General features: G+C 45.0%; 1 protein-coding gene across 5 annotated transcripts in view; it reads right to left on the bottom strand.

The window, feature by feature from the left end:
• Positions 1 to 25,229, bottom strand: part of rimbp2b (RIMS binding protein 2b) — a 107,383-nt gene that overhangs the window by 37,791 nt on the left and 44,363 nt on the right. For 4 of the 5 annotated variants that reach the window (XM_070546535.1, XM_070546534.1, XM_070546536.1 and 1 more), the window contains exons 2-8: positions 24,318 to 24,401; positions 15,501 to 15,590; positions 10,170 to 10,292; positions 8,649 to 8,753; positions 3,240 to 3,290; positions 2,833 to 2,874; positions 266 to 470 (exon numbers count right to left, since the gene is read on the bottom strand). In XM_070546535.1, coding sequence (XP_070402636.1) covers positions 266 to 470; positions 2,833 to 2,874; positions 3,240 to 3,290; positions 8,649 to 8,753; positions 10,170 to 10,292; positions 15,501 to 15,590; positions 24,318 to 24,401 — 700 coding nt within the window. The remainder of the gene's footprint in view (positions 1 to 265; positions 471 to 2,832; positions 2,875 to 3,239; positions 3,291 to 8,648; positions 8,754 to 10,169; positions 10,293 to 15,500; positions 15,591 to 24,317; positions 24,402 to 25,229) is intronic. The other variant, XM_054731342.2, reaches the window with a different exon arrangement.

Here is a 25,229-nt window from a genome sequence, read left to right as displayed (position 1 = left end):
AACTCATGCGTCTTAAACATTTTAATATGTAAGATATTTAAAAAAGAGAATATACATTTTTCTTCCAATTAAGGGCAGCTGGGTGTAAACTGATGATCATTTAATGCAAAAGGAGAAACCAAACTCTTAGAGCACCAGAGGCGTTTAAACAGACCCAGTTTAATTATTTATATAAGAAAAACAAGAAATAGTTGTGGATGTTTCACCTAAAGGTGTCTTTGGAGTAAACTGCCACTGACATCAGGACAGATCGAGCTGCTCGTACCTTTCTCTGTTGGTGCCGCCAATCCATTAAGCAGCTGTGATAAGGATTTGTTGGGGGAAGCAGGAGATTCGCTCACAGTCAGCGGCTCAGAGCTGAGGATGTCAAACTTCCCTGCCTGGAGCCGGAACTTCTCCAGCTCCTTTGACAGGAGGTTGAACTGCTCACTCTGACTCCGGCATTTCTCCTCCAGCTCACGGACTTTGGCCTGGTAGCGATGAGGGAGGGGAGCCAGAAAACAAGACAAGCAAACAGGTGCATGAAGAGGTGAAGGGGAAGGAAAGAACAAAGGGAAGAGGCAAAAGAAAGAGAAGTGTTGGACTCATGAAATACATCATCCAATACGGAGACATTTTTCCATCCGACAAGTGACAAACCACATGCACCACTACAGGACTATGCTGCTATCAAACCAGAAAATGAAAATAAAGAGTTAGAATAATGACATTCTACATTTTTCTTATTAAAGGCCACTAAAAATCAAAACCAACTGTTTGACTCATTAGCTTTATCACACAAAACTAATCTTAAAAAGCAAAACCAAAATAAATCCTATTTCTGCAGAATTCTGACGTTTTTGTTTACAGTTTACCAGAAGTTGATCTGTGACAGCAGCAAAAAAATGAACCCAAACAAACGAGTCCTTAAATATCGTTGGTTTTGATCTTTTCGTTGGATGGAGACAATAAGAAAAATGTTATAGAATGTTTCTGAGCCAGAAAGTCTGATGCATGAAGGCGCCCCTACAAATGGAACATAACAGTTTGTGGCTGGAAGTTCCAGAACAAATGATGAAATCCATCCACAATGATGCGCCAGCTGTCTAAACTGATAGTCCTCTGGAAGGCGCAGAAGCTGCAGTAGAAATTCACCATTCAGCCCGACACATAAACACAGCTTGGGCCTTCTCAACACCGAGCCCACTTCATGCACGCAGAGTGTTACTGGATTAGCATGCTGCTAGCAGACTGACAACCATGACACACGTCTGCATTTTGAGATAGAGTTAGTAAATTAAGAAATGTCAGATTTTAATGGCATCCCAGCGTGCACAGCTGTACACACACATGCTGGAGGATGTTCATGCAAGGCTACAAAGCAAGACATCACATTTATCACTGACCACGTGAAAATATGTGTTTTATTTTTGGGGCAGCACTTAGCTAAAACACTTCTAACTGTACATTTTGGGCAATCTGGTAAAAACCTCTTATTTACCTTTCAATTCTCTAAGTTAAATTTTAAGTCAACAGATATTTTGGCGTGGAACACTCATTTAATCAATACATTTGCAGTGATCTCTAGGAATGAACGCTTGTGCTTGTTTCAGGGATTACCAGAACGCCACATCAGAGGAGAGCTGAACATGACAGGATTTTGAGTCTTTTTTCCTGATATATGGACATCTTGCATCTGATTGTCTAACAGCTACACGACTCTACCTCTGACTCTGTTTGCTCTGCAACGTAAATGTTCTATCTCCACACATAACACAAACCTGGAGGTGTTCTGCTGTGTGGTGGAGTTGCTAATGCTAAAGGTTTGCGTCTACTACCTGAGACGTCCTTTGCTATTGCTAAACCAACAACAGCCTTCCCATCGTGAGCCAAGATGGGTGAGTCCACGGTTAAGTGACAACGTGACGTACTTCTGTCAGGCTTTTGTAATCCTTGAGTTCCACCGTCTATTTTCTATAAGAAATATATACAGGAAAATGATGTAGGAGACTATTCTCATGTTCAGCCTGCATGAAAATCTCTGATTATAATCAGAAACAGCCATTAAAAATGTTTTTTCAGTGTTCCACTCCTTTAAAGCTGCTTGAGTCATTTTTATATGGTGTGTGTAAAACAATAGGCATTAATCAGCCACTAGGATTGTGAAAAATGGGCGTCTGCATATAAATCAGTTATTTTCAGCATTTTTAATTTATGCCAAAAAGGATAGGAACAAATGGCTTGTTTTGGAAAGTAAAAAAGTGTGTCTTCATTAGCCCTTGAGTTACAGCTGTTACATGAAAATGTGTCGAGTTATTTGTATCAAACAATTAATCTAAAACTAACCATTTATATAGAAGAAATAAGCAAAACCCTGATACTCAGATTAAAGATGAAAACAAATCTGCCTTCCTGGAAGGAAAATGTAAAGAACGTGATTTTGTCACACAGTACTGCCTTTACTTTGACTGGTTACTCTACTAGGCACACTTTACTTAATGAAGTTACATTTTAAGAATTGCCGGGGCTGTATAAAAGGCCTTTAGATAAATGATTATGGTAATGAAAGAAGAAGTTCCCGTCCTCCTGAATCAGTTTGAGCTGTTAAACCTGTTTGATGAGGAACAAAAGCCCAAACACTTTGTTCTACGAAAGATTTGTCCTGAAAATCAATTTAAACCAGACCCTTCCTGGTGAACGAGTCGTGTTACTTCTAAACCAGAGCTCATGTCAAGCTCAATAAAACTCACAATGAATATTTTCCTCCTGAAACACATGCTGTATCACATTTATCCTGGTGTTTATATTAAAACGGGATGCAATAAGTATAGAATAAAAATAACTCTGAAATACCTGCATGCTGTCCAAGTGGTTCTGTTTAAGCATAAACATACACTCAAACAGTAAAAAAGAGGTGTAGGGAAAGAGTTACACATGTGATCACTTCCACATTATTAATAAATAACACGTCAACAGTTATACTCAATGCATGCATTCATTCCTTTACAAGGGTGATGAGAGATTAAGTCATTAGGTTTGATTTATCCTCCTGAAGAGACTAGTTACATCAACCTGAAAGCATCCTTCAGAGGATGACACTAGATCAAGGTAAAAGGACTTTCAAATTTAAATCATTTTCAGATTTCTGTTCATGAAATTGAGCTAAAAGCAGGAAACATCTGCAGATGCACACATCCTGGTCTGAGGGGAGCTCTCATGCAGCATCCACACAGAAACACAGCTGGGGTTCAGATGCTCACCTCTAACAGATGGACAGCACCTTCATGCTCCTTTTTAGCCTCAACCTGAGCCTGGGAAACACAGGGGCAGTTCACTCAGATAGCACGTTTTCACATTTTATAGTTGAAACCCTGTTTGTTCTTAAAAATAAAACAATAATGTGTATGCAGGAGGAGGATGGGCATCATAAAGAGCAGAATTTATGAAAACAGAACTGAAATAGAAGACCCAGAGGATGTTAACCAGCATAAAAATAGATTTTATCTTTATTTCATTTGAGAAAAGTTGTTGAGCTGCAGAGCTGAGAGACATATTTGTCCCACGATTAAATGTTTTCATGATGGATTGTCACCAATCCATCTATAATGCACATCTGGATGGTGCAGAGATCTTTGCGCATTTAAAACAAGAGTCTGAAACCGCTGCTGTTATTTGTGTTATTTTCACGTGCGAGATGCCTAAAAACTGACAGGTTCTATTAGTGATTGAAAAGTAATGGAATCCGGGCTTAATTTAAATTTCTCTGTTTTATAATTTGTTTTTCTGAAAGATCACTCAGTCAACATTGAGCATTTGGGCCGGGCGGACATCCAAATACGTTTAGCAAAACACCGTTTCATTCACAGGTTTTAACATTATGTTCTCATAAGTAATTAAGGCCGCTTCTGTAGAGCATGCAAGAAGAATGAGATTTAATAGAAACGACTGCAACTGTGAAGAAACAAAGCAGAACTCATGACACTTTCTTATGGGAGCGAGAAACATCTGTTCCACATGAATATGAGAGTGGACTTTACAATTTAATAACTCTTCTTTGCAGCCCATCAGTTTAGGAGAACAGAGAGTAGCTGGTGTTTGAAGGAAGATAAGGCACTAATGAGCTTCTGTTATTGAGAGGAGAAAAGCTGAGAGCTGCTGCCTGGGAAAGGCTTACTGTGAAGTTCAGACTCTGCTGCAACAGCAACACTGGGATAGCAAACACTTTTCCCAGAGATGGCGTTGGTGATGCCTGCCACGGTCACGCTATCAGCTATCGCAGCTATCGCTGGGTCTGCGTCGACATAACAGTCAGCTACAGTGCACAAGAGAGGAAACCCGACCTACAAATGGTGCAGGCACTGGGCAGGCGTGTCAGTTTAATATGTCTACTTTATCTTTTGAACGACCAATCACATTGCTTCTAGCAAGCTCACGAATTGAAATGTTATGTTAAATGAAATGTTGTTGGATATGAATGGCTCTGAAGGATGAGGTTGAAAAGCTGTAGTGCTACTGTTCCTGTACAGCTGGGAAGCAGTAGAAGGTGTTTTAGTGCAGTCTGTGGTGGATCTAAGGGTTTTTCTGAGTTAAGCTTGGCCTTAACTGAAGTCAATCCCTCAATCGGTCCCTCTTTGCCGTGAAAAATGAGTTAATTTACAAATCGAGCATTTAGACTGCATTCATGGAAAAGGCACATAGGAATGTCCAGTGACTCTAGGATAATCTCCTAAAGTTTATCCTGTTGTGGGATCTGGATCTGAGTGGCAGCCGTCACATATGAGTCAGATATGAGTGCATCTGCTCACTCACAGATGAGAAGACTTTTGGAGAACCGTCTGATTTCAAGAAGGGCAGCAAGATAAATCTCAGAGTGGTATTCTGCTGACAATCCAGGCATTATTCTATGGAGAACAGGAGTAAAGCTATTTACTCTGAAGGATTCCCATTTATTTGAGGGGGATCTGGATGAAAGATGGTCTGGAGATGAAAAGGAGAGCACCACAAGAGCCAAAGAGAGTGGACCCACTGACAGTTTGGTAAAATGTTCAGTTGATGAGACACCACATGTGGCGATAAAAGGTCATGGCTATAACCATTTTGGTCCTACAGTGTGTGGTGTCTAGCCCCACTACAAAGACAACACACAGACAATCTCAGGTCAGACGGGAAAACTATTGAAATCAAACTGTCACACCCTGTCCTGTCTCCCCATTCTGTTCAGTCCTGTGTCCATGTTAATTGCTCCCACCTGCCTCTCGTCTCCCAATCACCCAAGGTCCCAGCTCTTCCTGTATTTAAATCCTGTTAGTCCATTTTGTCTGGTTGGCTCATTGTTTCATTGTCCTGCGTGTCCTCCATTAAATCAGTGTTTTAAATGTTCCTGTCTGCCTCCTTGCCTGTTTCTTCCCCTGCACTTGGATCCTCACCTCCGTCTTGGCTCGGCGCACCAGATGGACCCGCGCCCAGTCAGACCAGCAGTCCCGTCTCCAGTCCAATCAGCGCCTCCATCATCTGCAGGCGGAGGAACCACGCCTACAGCCCAGCTGACAGAGCTCGCCAATCTCCAGGCGGAGCTTGGCCGGATCCGTCAGCTCGTCAGCCTCCAGGAGTTCCAGCTGGACACCCATCCTCCCCAAATCACCAGGAGACGGTTTCAGTCCAGTCAGCAGCTCCCTCGTCTCAGGGCCAGAGGAGCGAGCCCGCGGTCCACCCAGCAGAGCTCGCCGGTCTCCGAGCTGAGCTGGCCCAACTCCATTAGAGCCTCAGTCTCCAGGAGCTCCAGCTGGACGGTCTGTCCTCCCTGCTCTCCCAGTTTCCGGCGCCACCAGTTTGGTCCGCTCCGGTCCCGACGGTGACCCAAGAGGCTCTTCCCCTGGGCCGGCCAGTCCAGAAGTCAGCAGCTCCTCCTGCAGCGGCTCCGCCTCCACTCCCGAAGTCCACGGTTCTGGTCCAGAAGTCGGCGGTCCAGAAGTCGACGCCCCCGGACCAGAAGTCGACGGCCCCAGACCAGAAGTCAACGCCTCCGGACCAGATGTCGATGGAGGTCGACGCCTCTTCCAGTCATGTGGTCGACGCCTCCTCGTGTTCTGAAGCCGACGCCTCCTCGTGTCCTGATGTCGATGCCTCCTCGTGTTCTGAAGTTGACGCCTCCTCGTGTTCTGAAGTCGACGCCTCCTCGTGTTCTGAAGTTGACGCCTCCTCGTGTTCTGAAGTCGATGCCTCCTCGTGTTTTGAAGTTGACGCCTCCTCATGTTCTGAAGTTGACGCCTCCCCGTGTTCTGAAGTCGACACCTCCCTCGTGTCCAGAGGTCAATGCTCCCTCTTGTCCAGAGGTCGACGCTCCCTCCAGTCCAGAGGTCGACACTCCCTCCAGTCCAGAGGTCGACGCTCCCTCCAGTCCAGAGGTCGACGTCCCCTCCAGTCCAGAGATCGACGTCCCCTCCAGTCCAACAACGCCGTCCCCAGTCCTGTGGTCGACGCCGTCTCCAGTCCCATGGTCGACACCGTCTCCAGTCCAGTGGTCGACGCCGTCTCCAGTCCCGTGGTCGACTCTGTCGCCAGTCCCATGGTTGATGCCGTCTCCAGTCCCGTGGTCGCCGCCGCCGTCTCCTCCAGCCCAGAGGTCATCACCACCGCCTCCAGCCCAGAGGTCGTCGCAGCCGCCTCCAGCCCAGAGGTCGTCGCCGCCGCCTCCAGCCCAGAGGTCATCGCCGCCGTCTCCAGCCCAGAGGTCGACGCTCCCTCCAGTCCAGAGGTCGACGCTCCCTCCAGTCCAGAGGTCGACGTCCCCTCCAGTCCAGAGATCGATGTCCCCTCCAGTCCAACAACGCCGTCCCCAGTCCCGTAGTTGATGCCGTCTCCAGTCCCGTGGTCGATGCCTTCTCCAGTCCCGTGGTCGACGCCGTCTCCAGTCCCATGGTCGACGCCGTCTCCAGTCCAGTGGTCGACGCCGTCTCCAGTCCCGTGGTCGACACCGTCTCCAGTCCCGTGGTTGACGGCGTCTCCAGTCCCGTGGTCGCCGTCTCCTCCAGCCCAGAGGTCGTCACCGCCGCCTCCAGCCCAGAGGTCGTCGCCGCCGCCTCCAGCCCAGAGGTCGTCGCCGCCGCCTCCAGCCCAGAGGTCGACGCCGTCTCCTCCAGCCCCGAGGTCGTCGTCACCCCCTCCAGTCTAGAGGTTGTCGCCGCCCCCTCCAGTCCAGAGGTCGTCGCCGCCGCCTCCAGTCCAGAGGTCGTCGCCGCCGCCTCCAGTCCAAAAGTCAAGGACATCTCCTCCAGCGTCTCTGCCTCCGGTCGCCGCCGGTCCTGCCATCGCCAGACGCAGGCCCCCAAGAGCCCGTTGTCGCCTCCTCCTCTGCCACAGACGTAGGCCCCCAAGAGACTGTCATCGCCTCCTCCTCTGCCAGACGCAGGCCCCCAAGAGCCCATCGTCGTCGCCTCCTCTGCCCCAGGCGCAGGCCCCCAAGAGCCCGTCGTCGCCTCCTCTGCCCCAGGCGCAGGCCCCCGAACTCTACTGGTCCCTGCCTCCTCTCCGTCGGTCCCTCTCGGCCCTCCCTCCGGGTCCACCTCCTCCCGCCCTGCTCTATGTTCCTGTGGGCGTCTGGAATGCACCCTTTGAGGGTGGGGGTACTGTCACACCCTGTCCTGTCTCCCCATTCTGTTCAGTCCTGTGTCCATGTTAATTGCTCCCACCTGCCTCTCGTCTCCCAATCACCCAAGGTCCCAGCTCCTATTTGAACCCTGTTAGTCCATTTTGTCTGGTTGGCTCATTGTTTCATTGTCCTGCGTGTCCTCCATTAAATCAGTGTTTTAAATGTTCCTGTCTGCCTCCCTGCCTGTTTCTTCCCCTAGACTTGGATCCTCACCTCCGTCTCACTCACCGGCACATTGTGACACAAACATAGGGGAGGAGGAGGATTTTGATTCCCCTCGCTCCGTGAAGCGTGCTTCCATCACCCTACTTTCTGATTGGATACATGTGACATTCAAGAGGCTGCACTCTAAACTGTCCTTGAGAAATATTTCAAACTCTGTCATATTGAACAAATACAATCCGACATCAACAATATTCTGAATTGGTGTTTAGAGATCTTTAGAGTATTACGCTAATCTGGGGAGTCCTTGAGATTGTTGGAAGGGAAGAATTGAGTCACAAATCAGCATAAAAATCTTGGCTTTGAAACTCAAATGTGAATGAACCCAAACATCCTCCCAGCGGAACTCCTCCAAGCAACCATTAACAGTTTGGTGATGAACAATGTCTCAGTGTTTCAATGGAAATAAAATGCAAATAAAATAAAAAATATACATCAAAACTGTCACCAAGCAAAAAGCTAAACAAAATGCTACAAAGTGTGATAAATTCCAAACTTCAAGGGTCAGAATTTGGACTAAAGGTTGACTGACAGCATGCCAGGCTGATCTGTGGAGGTCTTAAGCTATAATTGACAATTAAAGTCTTTCTTCAGTAAATCGTAGAAACACCCGACAAAAAGACCTAAAAACATTGAACTATGAGAAAACCTGAATCGTTCTCTAAACTTTTCCCACAGCTGGAGGTATTGTACTGCCGTGCACCAAAGTGCTCTTTGAACCATGGCACGTGTCAAAACCGGAGCGAACAAGAAACCTCTGCGCTGCGGTGCTGTGAGGGTTATGGCAGACCCCTCTTACCTTCTGAAGAAGGTCAATCTCCTGCTGCTTTGCATTGAGTACAGCCAAGGCCTGCTCATGCTCCAACTCTAGCTGCTGCCTTCGCTCCGCAGCCTCGCGCATATGCTGTCCACAAAAAGGTGTAGGGGTGGAGAGCCGGAGGGAGAAGATATCAAGGGGAAAGGGTGAGGGACGCAGAGAAGGCTGCTGTTAGTGGAACATGAATCCAACAAAACTCGACCAACACAAAATGCATCTCGAGTCTTCATGTTCAGACAACACACCCACAAGCCACATTTTGGACAGCTCTTTTTTGAAGAGAAGGGCTGTGATGAGGCTACAATGATTACAGAATGATTGATAAGGAGCCTTTTACTACAGACATTGGAGTTTAGTTCAGGCGTTGACTTTGTCAACTTCATTATGTTTATGGTGTGAGGTCTGTATGTCTGTGATCTAAATAATCAGTATTGAGGTACACATCCTCTACTGGAACATCCCCAGTTTAAACCTCTAAAACTAGAGAAATATTTGCTTCAAAGGGCATACAGAATGATTCCACATAAATCTTAGCAAACAGATGAGGACTAGAGATGCTTCCCCAAACAAGCAAGACCAAAACAATCTTCAGTTGTGAGGTTTGCTGCCCCCTTTAGGCAACACAAAGCCTGTTGGTAGTCTGGGATCTACGAAAGGATCTTGTCTTTACTTATGAGGTTTTATGCCACATTAAAAGGGGGAGCAAACTCTGCAGCGTGCCCACTGGTCTGTGATCATCCACAACAACCAAAGCTTTACAACACAAGGGACTGAATGCTAGGCTCTCCAGTACACAGTGCCTCTGTGCTGTCCAGTCACACCACTGCTCCCAATAGCTGTGAATACCTCAGACACATTTGTGGAAGAAGCAAATGACAGTTTCATGCTGCTAAAACTGAATCCCAGGACAGGTAATGTCATCACACTTGACATTATCCTCGTGAAGGGTGACCCATTCTCCCTAGTTCCTCTTCCTCCCCCTCCCGTCATCATCAAGCCAAACTCTTCATCCTGCCTCATGCATAAAGCACATTCCGCGGTGCTGTGGTCAGAGAACCACGTGAACTTTTAGATGTCTGGTTAGCAGCCCACAGAAAAAAGGGAGGTATGAGCACAGCCACTGGGTGGACAGGAAACATTCAGATGGGGACTAACTGAGTCTGCTCCCCAACAGATGGACGTTGCAGTAATACCTTATCAATCTAGGCATGGGGAGAGGGGACATGGGGGAGGACATGGGGCAACAGGTCCAGTGAGGTTGGACAATATAAGTGTGTGAAATAGGAAAGGAAAAAGGGCAGACTGATCCAAGTGTGTTTCACAGCTCCTGGTCAGACCTCCCAGCAGGACACTGGAAGGCAACAGACATGTCGAGGACATTAGACAGAGCAACAGAGCCCGATAGAAGCAGTAGAGCACAAGTGGGGAGAGTCACCTGAATCAGAAACCCAGAACAAAAGGGTGAAAACTAGAAACGTGAGTGTTTAGGTGGTGTTTTCTTACCCTGAGCACCTGCTCTAGGTTCTCCAGTTTGCCTTGGAGCTGGTTCCTCTCCCAAAGGGCTAAATCTCTCTCCTGCGTCACAACACCAAGTGTCTCTTTGAGCTGGGCATACTCTGACTTCACCTGGACGGACGAGACGGACGGAGAGGAAGTTAGAAAGTCCAATTTTAAAAGTTTCCTTTTTTCTCCAGGTGACGCTTTGAAGTCCTGAACTGCTCATCTTCTCCTGCTGCCTGAAATTATAAAATTAAAGCTTCAGCCTACAACTGTGACAAGATAAGTGCTGGAGCACGGTGCACATTCATGGAGCTCCTTCTTCTATAGGACACGCTTTTTGTTTTGGAAATAACTGACTGCAAGATTCCTTCTTAAGTTGTTACACACACACACACACACACACACACACACACACACACACACACACACACACACACGCATGCACGCACGCGCGCGCACACACACACACACACTCACACTCACACACACACACACACACACACACGCACACACGCAAGAACACACACACACACACACACACGCACGCACGCAAGCACGCACACACACACACACACACACACACACACACACACACACACGCGCACGCACGCATGCAAGCACACACACACACACACACACACACACACACACACACACACACACACACACACACACACACACACACACACACACACACAAACATACACACTTTAAAAAGACCCCAGGGAGATTACTTGTAATAAACAAAGATTAATGAATGTTTCTCAGCAGCAGAAACATTGTGCAGCTAAAAGCTTCCAAAGTGCCCTGAAAAATCTGGAAAGCCATTATTAACAAAAGGAAGCATCTTTTATTAGTTTTTGAGTTTCTTCTGCATGGCACCCTGCATTTCTGCCACCTGATGATCCATTAATAATGATCTGCTTTATGCGTTTGTCTCTGGGGTAAAAAAATAAAAATAAATAAATTAACTGTGGACAAATAGAAACTTCATCTGATTTCAAAAACCCTCCAGTTGGGCAGGAATATGTCCACATAGCAAAAGGACGCATTTGTTTCATTCTAATTATGACTTTAAAACCTTTTGGCTTTGTTGCAAATCTAAATCATCATAATAATTAATAGAGATGCTTTTCAATCAATATTAAATCTAATAAATAATAATAATAACTGTTTCAGACAATTATGCATAATTACTAATAACTGATTTAGCTTGTTCTTATTCTCAACAGTCCCCTCTAAAATCTAATAACTGTCTGCCTGAGCAGCAGCAGCAGCAGTAGCAGCTCCCAGATTTCTTCTGCTGATTTTGAGTCTTGTACAAAACATCTGACTGCGGGTGGTAATTGTTAGAGAACCTGCAGCAAGGCTGCTTAATGAAGAAACATTTACTCATCATTATAAAGTAAAATAATTATTATAAACATTAACGTGAATCAGTTATTCAAAACCACCAGCTGATGGAGGTGGCTTCACTTTCAGACCTTTCTGTTCTCATAACAGTTTTAGTCTCTAACCCTTTCAGAGAAGGCACCACTTTTAAAGGCTCCCAATCGCCGGTGTGTTGATTTGTTCCTGCAGACTTTAATGTGCTAAAGCCCCTTCCTCAGAGCAGCCATGAGTAACTAATGACTCCTGAAGGAGAGCCATTCTACAAACACCAGCAAATCAACACACAGCCCAGCAGGTCCACGCTGTAAAGGCTGTCCACACACGTGGAAGCAAAAACGCTCAACCCCAGTGGAGACGGCACAGGAGGAGTAGGTGGATAGTCTTAATAAGTGGGAGGAGCTACCCTCTTCACAAAGCCAAGGTGCAGCATCAACTATTAGAGAGGCTGAGGAGAAGATAACTGAGATAACACACCTTAAGTCCAGTTGAGATCACAAATGAAAATTATGTCTCATTCATTATTGTTCTGATGAGGTAAACAGTTTGTCGTTTAATTATGAATTCAGTTAATATTTACAATAATGGTGAGTCAGTCCAGAAAGAAGCAACAAAGGTTTTTCACTTGAGAATAACAGAAGAATCAAAAATACCCATAATGCCTTTGGTAATGGACCATGCTAAAAGTTTAATGTTCATAAACATTTGGAAATTCTTTCATTACATTTACACCTGAGCTGCATACATCCTACAGGTAAGGCAACATGGCTAGGTCAAGGTCAACTTTATTTATTTAAGCTAAAAGCTTTTTTCATATTTTCAATTTTCAATTTTGTTATGAAAATCATATTTTCACTTTTGGGAATTTAATTCAAAAAAATAATTTCACTTCTTAACATTTTTCATTTTCATCATCATCGTCGTCTTCCTCCGCTTATCCGGGTCCGGGTCACGGGAGCAGCATCCCAACTAGGGAGCTCCAGACCGTCCTCTCCCCGGCCTCCTCCACCAGCTCCTCCGGCAGGACCCCAAGGTGTTCCCAGACCAGATTGGAGATGTAATCTCTCCAACATGTCCTGGGTCGACCCGGGGGCCTCTTGCCGGCAGGACATGCCCGAAACACCTCCCCAGGGAGGCGTCCAGGAGGCATCCTGACCAGATGCCCAAACCACCTCAACTGACTCCTTTCGATCCGGAGGAGCAGCGGTTCTACTCCGAGTCCCTCCCGAATGTCCGAGCTCCTCACCCTATCTCTAAGGCTGAGCCCGGCCACCCTATGGAGGAAACTCATTTCAGCCGCTGTATCCGCGATCTTGTTCTTTCGGTCATCACCCAAAGCTCATGACCATAGGTGAGGATTGGGACGTAGATCGACTGGTAAATCGAGAGCCTGGCTTTCTGGCTCAGCTCCCTCTTCACCACGACAGATCGGCTCATCGTCCGCATCACTGTACGACTACAAAGTCTATCATCGACCTGCGACCTAGGCTGCCCTGGTACCAAGTGTACCGATGGGCATCCTTATGTTTGAACATGGTGTTCATTATGGCCAAACTGTGGCTTGCACAGAAGTCCAATAACGAAACACCACTCGAGTTCAGATCAGGCGGGCCGTTCCTCCCAATCACACCCCTCCAGGTCATGCTGTCATTGCCCACGTGAGCATTGAAGTCCCCCAGCAGGACAATGGAGTCCCCTGATGGAGCACTATCTAGCACTCGTCCCAGGGACTCCAAAAAGGGTGGGTACTCTTAACTGATATTTGGCCCATAAGCACAAACAACAGTCAGGACCCATTACCCGACCCGGAGGCACAGGGAAGCTACCCTCTCGTCCCCCGGGGTAAACCCCAACACACGGATAGAGAGTCTTGGGGCTAACAAAAAGCCAACCCCAGCCCTCCGCCTCTCACCCGAAGCAACTCCAGCAAAGGAGAGTGTCCAACCCCTCTCAAGGACTTGGGTTCCAGAGCCAATGCTATGTGTCGAGATCATAGACTGTACATATCGACTCGAGATGAGTCAGACTATCTAGCCGGTGTCGGTACAAGATCTGCTCGGGTGCAAGATCGGCTCGGGTCCGTCGACTGCCGATGACGTCTAAGTAGTTGATTGGCTGAACATGAACCTTACGGAATTACGTAATCACGTAACGTTGTTATCACGTGACGTTGGTCCAGGCAAATTTTTTCTATTGGAAAGATGGACAACTTTTACAAAGAAATCCATCATTACCTCTTTGAAAATACACTTTTAGCATAGAGCTGCAAGTATAATAGGGCTGAACGATTAACTGCATGTGCAATTAAATTGCGATGTGACAAAAGAAGACTTTCTAATGGCAAAGGCTGCAATTTGGCAGCGAGTGGTTAGCGCAACGCTAATATACATGGAAAAACCCATAGGAATGCTAATGCTAATATCGCCGATTACATTATTACAAATTATGAATTAGAAACGTGCCAAATGATTACATTTGGAGTCTAATAGAAAGTAAAACTACCATCAATCAAATAAGTACAGACAGGTATTTTAGTAAAGCCAGAAAACTTTTAACTCCAGAGCTTTGGCTAGCAGCTATGAGCGTAACTGAACTACGCATGGACAAGACGTCAAAAACTCAACACAAATACTTCAATAAACGGGACACACTTCTTTCCTGCAAATACAATTCCACAGGTGTTGCTAATACCTATGATCCTTCAAGGGATGTGCTCAAAGAGGAGTTCAACATGAATCAAATATAGTGTTCTATTTTACAAATACTATTATAAACACAAACTTACGTCTTAAGAAACGTTATTTTAATAACGAAACTGCTAAATTCTTTCCAACAGTATAGATGTGTAGTGTATTTTGTCCGAGTGGGTTTGCCGTACTTTGACGTCATCGGCAGTCGAAGGACCCCGAGCCGATCTTGCACCCGAGCAGATACTGTACCGACACCGGTACCGCTCAACCTCTGCCACAAGCTCCTGCTCCTTCCCCACCAGCGAGGTGACGTTCCATGTCTCAATAACCATTTTCCTTGTCCGGGCATCGGACCGCCAAGGCTCCCGCCTCGGTCTGCCACCTGATCCACACTGCACCAGACCCTTCATGTTCCTCCTGCAGGTGGTGGGTCCACAGTTGGATGAGCCCATGTATCCGGTTCAGGCTGTGCCCGGCTGGGCCCCGTGGGCGAAAGCCCGGCCACCAGGCGCTCGCTCACGGGCCCCAACCCCAGGCCTGGCTCCAGGGTGGGACCCCGGTTACCCTCCAGGCCGGGTACTCCGACTCTTTGATTGTAAATCAATGAAAGATCCTCTGAACCGTTCTTTGTCTCACCCTTCACCTAAGACCGATTTGTCATGGGAGACCCTACCAGGGGCATAAAGTGCCCCAGACAACATAGCTCCTAGGATCATTAGGGCACTCAAACTCCTCCACCACGATAAGGTGAAGGTTCAAGGAGGAGTTGTTTATTTATTTATTTTTCAACATATATTTAGATTTTTAATACCTTATATTCCCCTGTTAATGTGTCACCATTCTTAAAACTCCTTTTTATTGTTATTAAACTAGTGTTTGTGTTTTCCTTTCTAAACCAAACACACGTCCATACTAAAACCCATCAGTCTGTAGCTCCGTGCTGCTGCCTGATTCTTTCACACACCGATATAAAATCACTCCACTCAGACACCCGGAGCCCTCCTTTAACATATTTTGACTCCCTGTTCCAGAGCAGAAGGCTCTCTATGTGGGTGAAGGCTTTTTTTATTAGAACTGAAAGCTGGTTTCATTGCCTGACGTGTCTAAGTTACAGTGTGACCTAGAAACCACATTTTCATCAAAGTGAAGACGAGGAGGCCGTGATCTGTGAAGAAGAAATCCTGAGAGCTGACTGACAAGTCAACAGCTCTGTGAAGCTCTACTTAAGCACCTCCAAAGTCCTTCCACCTCTTACCTTTTCATATTCGGATGCTTTGTGGCTGTTGTTGAACCACTGGAGATTCAAGTGCTTGTTCTCCTGAAGGAAACCTTGAAGCTCATTCTCCTAGGCAGACAGAGTCAGAGAAAAAAAACTGTGTTTAGAGCCTAAAAACTCACCATGATTAGACACGAGCGCTGCACTCAAACCCAGCGTGTTGTCAGCAATAGCCCATGTATTATTCATCTGAGGAGACGGCTGGAGGTTCTCCTGTGTGCTCTGGAAAACATCACTAAAGGAAGCTAACACTGCAGCCTCCACAGTGGAAGAATAATACGGTTAAAGCCGCATCTTCAACAGAGACGTAACATCCACTCCTCGCAGCTGTGTTTGTGGAGATAAATCATTTGAATTTAGAGGCCACACACATGCAAACACTCATTATATTCATGTGTGTCGCCTGCAAAGAGAAATAAAATTAAATCCTGTGAGAACTTAACGGCAGTCACAAGGAACACTGCAGGAACTCTTTCTGCTGCGGAGTTCTGAGGGATCCAGCAGCATGGAGGCCCACCGGCTCATGCATGATACATTGAAAGTAAAATGGTGCCTCTTAATGGCCCGTGATGGTGAGGCTGCTCCGGATCCCTTCATGTTTTACTTATGAAGGTTGTTTCAAAGCTGAAGATAAAAGTAAACATTAAAAATACAACTCTCAAGCAAAATACTCTGTTAACAAAAAGGAAAGATTTAAGCGTTTAGAAGAAGGTTGTAAATGTGCATCAAAACACACGGTCGGTCTGATTCACTCGCTACGTCACACAGACAGAGACAGTTTGGCCTGTCTAAAGTGTGGTTTTGTGTAAAAGTTAAACATAATTCATATTATCAGCCTCTGTTCTCACAGTTTTAACAGGACTGATGACTAATTAATGACTAATTTGTATTCTATTAGGATAATTTTATTGGGATTTTTTATTTTGATTTTTTTGCACTGAATACAGAGTCGGCTGTGTCTCAGTTTTTTTAAATCTGTTTTTACAGCACAAAAATGCAGCCCACAGACTGGAAGTCTCCGTGTTGCTAAAATAAATCATAAATGACCCACACTTGTATAGCGCCTCTCAGAGTAAGGACTCCAAAGTGCTTTACACTACAGTGTAACCCGTTCACACACACATTAACACACTGGTGGATGAGCTACGATGTAGCCACAGCTGCCCTGGGGCGCACTGACAGAGGCGAGGCTGCCGAGCACAGGCGCCACCGGTCCCTCCGACCACCACCAACAGGCAAGGTGGGTTAAGTGTCTTGCCCAAGGACACAACAGCAGAATTCTCTGTCTGGAGCCGCGATCGAACCTGCAACCTTCCGATTACTGGACAACCTCAACCTGTTGAGCTACTGCTGACCCTGAGTTCCTGCAGAAGATCACAGTGGAGGGAGACCATTAATTTACACAGGTGTGTAAAAATCACCAGTCCTGCTTTACCGGCTGGTGTTTGTAAATGCTCTCTTCAGTGATCTCTGATCAGTATTGTTGTGTGACCACCGCTGTGAACAGGAGTTGCACACAACCAAGATCCATTAACACCAGCTAGAGAGCTCAAGCGACATTCAAAGAGCCCAGAATGTTAATGAAGACGGTGACTGTGAAGGCAGCTCCATTTGTGCTCTGACCCACATTTGCTAACAGTTCTGATGGTAAAAACATTTATCTATAATCTGTAGGAGGATGAGAGACACCAAGCTCATCTAAAAACTTCTAATGTGACTTCTTATTCTTACTGCAGTAAAAAATTTGGTCCTAAATTAGTAAAAAATAAACTAAAGCCTAGTTTATACTTCATCAGCAAGTTTGCTCACACACACACACACACACACACACACACACACACACACACACACACACACACACACACACACACACACACACACACACACACTGACGTAGACATTTTCCTTCGTTCATCCACTGGTGTCAGTATAGTGTAGCAATTCTCCACCAGGACAACAGAGGGCGCAGCAATTTTGTGGAGTATCCTGCCACCAGTGAAGTCGTGTCTCTAGAGTATTTATAATGTGTGTTTATATTGTATTTATGTATTTCAGAAGTTTTTTTAACACTGACAAATGTGTCTCTCATTCGCCTCCACCTCTTCATGCAGTCACCACCTCAAAACCCAAGTTTCCTGTAATTTCCTGACACAAATAAAAGTCTGTTGTACTCCTTCAGTCACGGTTGTATTAACGTTTATATCGCCGCACTTTTACTGCGTAACAGTCTTTAATGGTGGTGCTTTTGGTGAAGGTAAAGGAAGCAGAGTCCTGACCAGTCACAGGCTTGCATATCTCTGTAGCTTTCAGCAGATAGTTAGAACATTGGGCTCTGTCTGTACTTGCGTGCCTGTTGGAAAGCCCCTGAACCACAGATAACAGTGTTGCATGTCTCTGCACCAACGCAGACACAGAAGTATAAACTAAGCTGAAGTTGCAGGTAAAAATAATTAAAAACGCTGTCATCGGGACTCCACAGCCAGTACTCGTGATCCTGCTGGAACATCCCTACGATCAATGGTTTGAACAAGCTTAAATAAAAAATGTAGCACTTTTAATGCAGTCGCAAAGCCTAGCTGGGAATTTTGAAAAAGATTTTCCTAAATGATCTTGAGCAGTGAAGCTGAAAAAGGTAGAAGGGTTTATAATGTAAAATCACACCAAGAGCTGTTTGTTGCTGAACAGATCTGTTTAAAGATGGCAGCATTGCAAAGTGGTCTTGACTGACCTCGACCTAGCCATTAGCTTATCAACCCTGCTGAGTATGAATAGAATCTCTGAACCGAGGGTGTTTTCCTTTTTGGTTCAGTTGTTACTGCCGCTCACTGCAGCCTCTAACAACAGCAGTAAGTTCCTATCTGCAGTGATCGAAGCAAACAGAGGCAGGTTTTAGAGGAGAAACCCTGTCAAGGACAAGCAGAGCCAAGTAAACAACAGCCTGAAGACAAGTCACGTCAGAGATCAGCTGCTTTTCTTATTCCATAACATAAATCACACTCAGACCTGCATCAATTGCATCCTGTCACTTTTATCATTTCCAGTACCAGCTTAATATTTTCATTGGTATTCCCATTCACATCCATTGATCCTTCAATCCAGAGCCAACATGAGCCGATTGAGCCTGCAGCTGATCAATCTGAAGGACAAGAGGAGTCTGAATGGGTGTGTTTTTTAATGTGCATGCTTAATTTCTGATTGTTTTTGACTCTCCTTGTCTAAATTTCTTTTTAGGGTTTTCAACGTGACATAATGATGCAGACAAAAGAGTCTCGAACACAGACAATGAGCAGTTTTGTCCTGCATTGTCGTCGTGTTAACGCTGTAAACAGATCAGTGTATGTCATAATCCCTTGGCAAGGCTGATTTGTTGGGAGAGTGTGTGAGCCCAGTGATGAAATGAATGTCTTGTGGTCTACATGAAGCTGCCTTCAGCTGAAAACTGAAGGTGTTCCACTCAGGAGAAATCTGATGCTATGAGCAGATCATTAGTGCACATGGAGAACTCTGTGTTTAATGAAACATTTTCTTGAGGAAATTATTGTAACAAGTGACAAAGTAACAAAACTGATTTGGTACAGACAGCCATTTCAATTTCATGATTGATACACAGTCAGAAAAATAAATTACGCTGAGAGAGGTGAAGTACCCGAGTCACAGGCTGTTCCTTCTCCAAATGTGCATTTCGTCCATCACTGTGTGACTCAGCGTGGTCTGACACAGCAGTGTGTTGAATTTTGACAAGCCTGACAGATGAATCAACGTTGTCATTTGACTATGCAAACATTTCACCCACTTGGTCTCTGTTCAACAGATACTTGGGAATTGGTGAGGGCACCATTTCCTGTCAGCGCAGATGACCGCAAGCCTCAAGCCCAGCCTCCATTTGCCTCATTTTCAAGCAAAATCATTTACGTCAGAGGGGTAAAGGCAGGAACAGTCATCCATCGACCTTTAAATATTCGTACAATTAAGTAGTTTCACAGCAGTAGTGAGGAATATTTTGAGAAAGAAAAGCCTAACGTGCCACTGAAAGGCATTCAGCTGTTAAGACGGCTTCATTTAGCTGTCTTCTGACTTTTTACTTTGTCCATATTCTATGTTTCATCAAACCTACGTAAAAAATATTGTGAGTTTATAACTATTAGAAGAAATGCAACATGCACATCCACAACACTGAGCTCTGCCCAGAAGAAACCCACATACACTTCTGTAACAGCAGGATACCCCCTGATGGGTTTCTTCTGTTTTCAATGTTGTCAGAATTAACTGTTTCAGAAATTCAGTATCAAACAAATATAACCTGAACAAATACAAAAAGCAGGTGAGACGGGCCTTCGTACCTTTGGGTAATAAAGCTCTACAATGGAAAGAGTGATTGTCCCTGCCCACTTGGCCAGAACAGGAATGGTAGGCAATTTACCCTGATGTGTGTGTGTGTGTGTGTGTGTGTGTGTGTGTGTGTGTGTGTGTGTGTGTGCCTGTGCATGTGTGTGTGTGTGTGTGTGTGTGTGTCAGACCAGGTGTGGGGGACTATGTCTGTGTGGTGCAGACAAGTATGCAGCCGTATCCTGTCTGACCACGAGCTGTAGATCTATCTGACATTTATTCATAATTATTGTGGAATGTGTAACTGGTGCTCTGTGTTGGTCTCCTCTTGTCTAACAAGACAAGTAGTAGCTCAGACTAGCATTAGCAGTAGCTCAGGATAGAGATAGCAATAGCTCAGACTAGCATTAGCAGTAGCTGCAGGCTAGCAATAGCAGTAATGTGGTCCAGCATTGTTCTGCGTTTATGCATTGCTGATGCTTTTGGGTTGGGACATGCAGATGTAACCAAGTGTGACTTGCTTATTACATAATAAACCAGCTTTCCTCAGAACGACCCGTTTCTCCATAGCCAGAGCAGATTATGCCCAAGATAAAAGGAAGTCTGCAGCAGCACGGAGTCCACCCCCATATCACATTTTTACCGCCATTGTGTAATCTTTTGTAAAAAAGAGACTTCTGCAACACATTACTGCCATGGTCTGACCATTTATAAAAGACCTAAGGCTTGCTGAAACCAGCTCAGTGCTGTGGACAATTGGCAGCATTGTTTTTCCAAAAGAAACTAGTGTCATCTATTACAGTTATTTTAAGATATAATGACAAAGCTTTTACTTATTTTAGAAATTGGTCACTCTGACTTTCACGTGCAGGCTAAATGTGAAAACAGTCTTCCAATCCCTCATGAGCTGTCGATAGAAACTAGGCGGTTAAACACTCCGATTAGAAAAGCCAGTCAGATTTACGTCTTATTTAAAATCAAAATTCACACGTAGTCTCACCCATCTTGGCTCGCGGCAGGGAAGGCTGTTGCTGTAGTGGCCAGGAGAGAGCAGAGTGAGTCTTTGCTAGCATTAGCCACTCATTAACTACTCCACCACACAGCAGAACTCCTTCAGGCTTGTGCTATTTGTGGAGATAAAACACCAACACTGCAGAGCAGGACTGCTGATGTGAATTAGCTTCAAGCTAAATGTGGTCCTTAAATAAACATAAATAAGCAAATAGAGTCAGTAGTAGAGTCGTGTTTCTGTTGTTGATGATGTGCAAATATCAGGAAAGAGGACTTGTCTGCAAGTCATCATGGCAGACGTACCAAAAAACAAGTGAACTTGGTCTTTAACAAGTGGGCCTGAAAAGCGGGAACCTACTTCACATCATTATACGTTTGAAACCAAGAAGAAGAAAATGCTGCACACTTCAGTCCCCCGTCTTTCAATCCATGTTTCAGCACTCGGGCCTTTTCTTGGACTGAGATATTGAAAAGTCCCTGAGGCTTAAAACATGGATCAAATGAAGTGGAATACATTTGGAAATGCACTTAGTAAAACTTTTCTACCACAGACAGAAAAGACAGATACCAATCATGCTCTTGACAGACGGTGTTTACAAGAAACGGCTCACATTGAAAGCTTAGCCAACCACAGAGGCATGTGTTTGGCCAGACCAGGTCTTGTTGAGTCCATCTGCTGTCAGTTTCAGTATTGATCTTTGATCAACACATACATATTCAAGTGATTCTGCCAGAGGTAATGCTCATCCCCATGGTAACAGGCTGTAGATGCAAGCGGAGGCTGATGGTCTGCCGTTAAACATCCCATCACCAGGAAAGGTGGAGGAGCCAGATGGCTTTGACGGCGTTAACTGTTATTCATACACTCACTCCATGTGCATACATACATGACAGCTGAACTAAATCACCAGGAGGCGGTAATAAGCCCAGAGTTTTAGCACTCAGATGGAAAAGTCAGTACATATTGATATTCAGTGGCAGTTCCTGTAAACTAGACGGCTGAACTTCACAAGCAAAGCAGGTGGGTAGGCACAAACAGCTGCACCTAATTCTTTCTTTTCTGTTTAAACAAAACAAAGAGAAGTCAGTTTAGACCAAACAGCTAGTGACATTACTGTCAACTTGCCATCCCCTCACAGCCTTGCTCGTTGGACTTGTCTGCGTGTTCTTCTCCAAGCTGGGAGCAGAGCGACGTGAGAGCTGTGCAGCAGCCTGTGGAGACCAGCCTGCCATTCCCGCTCACCATGTGGGGACAGTTTGTCCTTTTGGGACGCTTCCCCCTGGACTCAGCAGGCGGATAATGGGTGAGGAGAGGAACACTGCTGTGAGGAGGGAAGGTCAGGGGAGGTCAGTGAAGAAAAAGTCCTGATTGGAGTATTTATTTGGGTCAGAGAGCCACACACAAAAGCAGCACATCTAAAGTGCCTGGGGCAGGAGTGTATGAACTGAAATGATGTCCCATTTGAATTAGAGCTCAAACCCTCTGGCTCCTGGGTTTGATTAAAAAAACTGCATCACTTTGGTCCAGTTCGACTTTAAGCCTGTGCAGGATGTTCGACCCAAACTTCATCATTAATTACAGCAAGATCTGGTACTGCTCCACCCAGAGCTGAAAACCTTTTTGTGATCCAGCAAAGTGGATCTTCTATGTGAATGAGCTGTAAACAACACTCCATCAAAAGCAAATATTTAGTTTATGAGGGGATGCTAAGAGCAGAACAAACTAAAAAGAGACTAGGCTGAATTAAATGATTTTTCCTGACATTTAGGGCAATAATAATCACATTTGGTCAAATCCTGAAGCCTCATCTGTTTTATTGCTCCAGCAGGGTGATTCACTCCCGCTCCAAAAACTCAGGTTTTCTAAACGTTATGAAAATGTAATCAGAGGCAAAGAAAAAGAGGCAGAGGCAGACACCTTGTCTACTTTTAAGACTAGGCTTAAAACGTTTTTATTGATATGGTTAAAATCTGATGCAAGCCTAGATCTGGACAAGTGGGGGAGTAGAGGGAGGTGGAGTGTTCAGTCGGTAAAGACGGCTCTCCCTTGCCCTGACTCCAACATGCCTCCATCTAAATAGGATAGATTATCCAGAGTTATCTCTGTAGTTATGCTGCTATAGGCTTAGACTGCTGGAGGACACACTGACCACTTTCCACACTCGACTACTTTCTTCTACAATCTGCTCTTTAACTGTATTATTTCCTGCTATTTCAGCTGTTAACTTTATTTTTTCTCTAAGTGTTTTTCTCCCCAGAAGAAGCTACAATGATGTTCTGCTGAGCTGCGGTGCCCATATGGTGGGGCATATACTTGGTATATATGTTGTGTGTGTGTGTGTGTGTGTGTGTGTGTGTGTGTGTGTGTGTGTGTGTGTGTGCGTGTGCGTGTGCGTGTGCGTGTGTGTGTGTCTGCTCTGTCTTCTCGATCCCCAGTGAGTCGTGGAGGATGGCTGCTTGTACTGAGCCAGGATCCTCGAGAGGTTTCTTCCTGTTAAAAGGAAGTTTTCCTCTCCACTGTCGCTGCATGCTTGCTTAGTACGAGGATTGCTGCAAAGACTCTGACACTAGTGAGTGACTTGATGCAATTTGCTGGGTTCCTTATTTGAGAAACTTTTTTCTGATTGGCTTAATGAACTGACCTGTATTGCAATGTTTATTATGTGAAGTGCCTTGAGACGACTCTTGTCGTGATTTGGCGCTATATAAATAAAATTGAATTGAATTGAATTATAATTTTACTAACATGTACAATGAGTTATTCAGTTAAGCTTCCATAGTCCATTAGTCGGCTGCTTAAAAACAACAGTAAACATATGTAAATGATGCCGTCATTAATTATGGTTATGTTGCTGTTTTTAATCACTTTACCAACCATCACTTGGATAGTAACTTCCGATGACCTCAGATCTGGCTAATGTCTTTGTGCACATCAGAACTCTGGTTTTACCCGTAATAAAATGGTGAAACTCCCAGATATTGAGCCAAAACCCTCTTCTTTTTTGTGCTGTTGTCTTTTGAGCAGGAGAAAGGTCACTGCAGTTGGCGGAATTACATTTTTGGGACATTGTGAAGAAAAGTCCTTCAGGACTCCACGGTTGAAAATGCACGAGTAACGTAACTGACCTGTGACCTTTACAAGTGGTGCTCAAACACACACTGCTGTATACCTCTGAACTGTACTCAGGAAACCAAAGCAACCAGAGGATTAGTATTTGTGACCACTCAACAAATAAATGAGTGTTTTTCTCATCTTTAAATGTATTTACAAGCACTCGGTTGTTTAGATTGTTAATGCATTTTATTCTGTCACCATTGTGAGAGCCGAGCTATCATCACAACTCGTCCTCTCCAGAGATGTTTGGGTGTGATGATAAGCAAGCAAGGCTCTTGGGCAGAAATCAATTTTAGCCTTGGTCCTTTCATTCAGAGGCTGGGGTATATTTTTAGAGCACTTACCAAAGTCTGACATGTTTGATTCTTTTTCTTCACCTCTGCCTCGAGTGCTTCACACTCCTTCCTTCTGGTGCTGATCTCAGTCTCCTGGGGAGAGGAGAGAAAACAGAGGGCTGCTGCTGTGGTTTGTAAGGAAAAGGAGGAGATTCCTTGATGAAAGTAGGCAGGAACAAAGAGTTTAGATGTCCACATGTGTGGGCTGGTTTTTAGAGTGTCATGCTTAATGAATAATGTCATAAAACAGATCAGCTGAATGTTTATCAAACTGACTTCAGACAGCCAGTAAGGCTAGAATGATAATTAGCTAGTAACTGGTTAGCCAGCTGGCATAGCTAAAAATAAAAATAAAACTGCTTGGTTTATTTTTTCCTAACTTTACTCTTTTTATTCTATATATTACCCATTTATCCCGTTTAAGATTTAATAACAAATTTTCTCACATTGAACTAATTATTGCAAATTTACTGTTTCAAAATTCTAAACTATTTATTATTTTATATCAACTGTACTCAGACAGGTAGGTAGGAAGTTGTGCAGCTCTAGTCACATGTCCACACAATCGCCGACTGTCTTTTGTCAGCAAGCAGAGTAAATCGTGCTCACATGCATGTCTACATGGGATTTATGCCACCTAAATAATTATTTATGCATCAATCAGTAAAATCTAATCAAACCTTCCAAACTGGTCTGCAGATGCTGATGGCATTCCCCACTAGCTTGTCGCACCTGGTAATTGTGAGGTTTTGCTGTTATGAGCGTGCTTTAACTGAGATGGCAGCTGAACTCAGAAAAGAAGCTTAGCTTTCTTCACAATGAGCAATTAGAGCCAAAACATGACTAAAGTCTGCCACAATCCCTGCAGAGGATGACTTCCTCAGTCTGTCAATGCCTCTCACAGAGCGACCTCCCTCTGCT

This window comes from Nothobranchius furzeri, chromosome 17, assembly GCF_043380555.1.
Source record: "Nothobranchius furzeri strain GRZ-AD chromosome 17, NfurGRZ-RIMD1, whole genome shotgun sequence".
NCBI lineage: Eukaryota > Metazoa > Chordata > Actinopteri > Cyprinodontiformes > Nothobranchiidae > Nothobranchius > Nothobranchius furzeri.
This window is presented reverse-complemented; position numbering and strand designations above follow the sequence as displayed.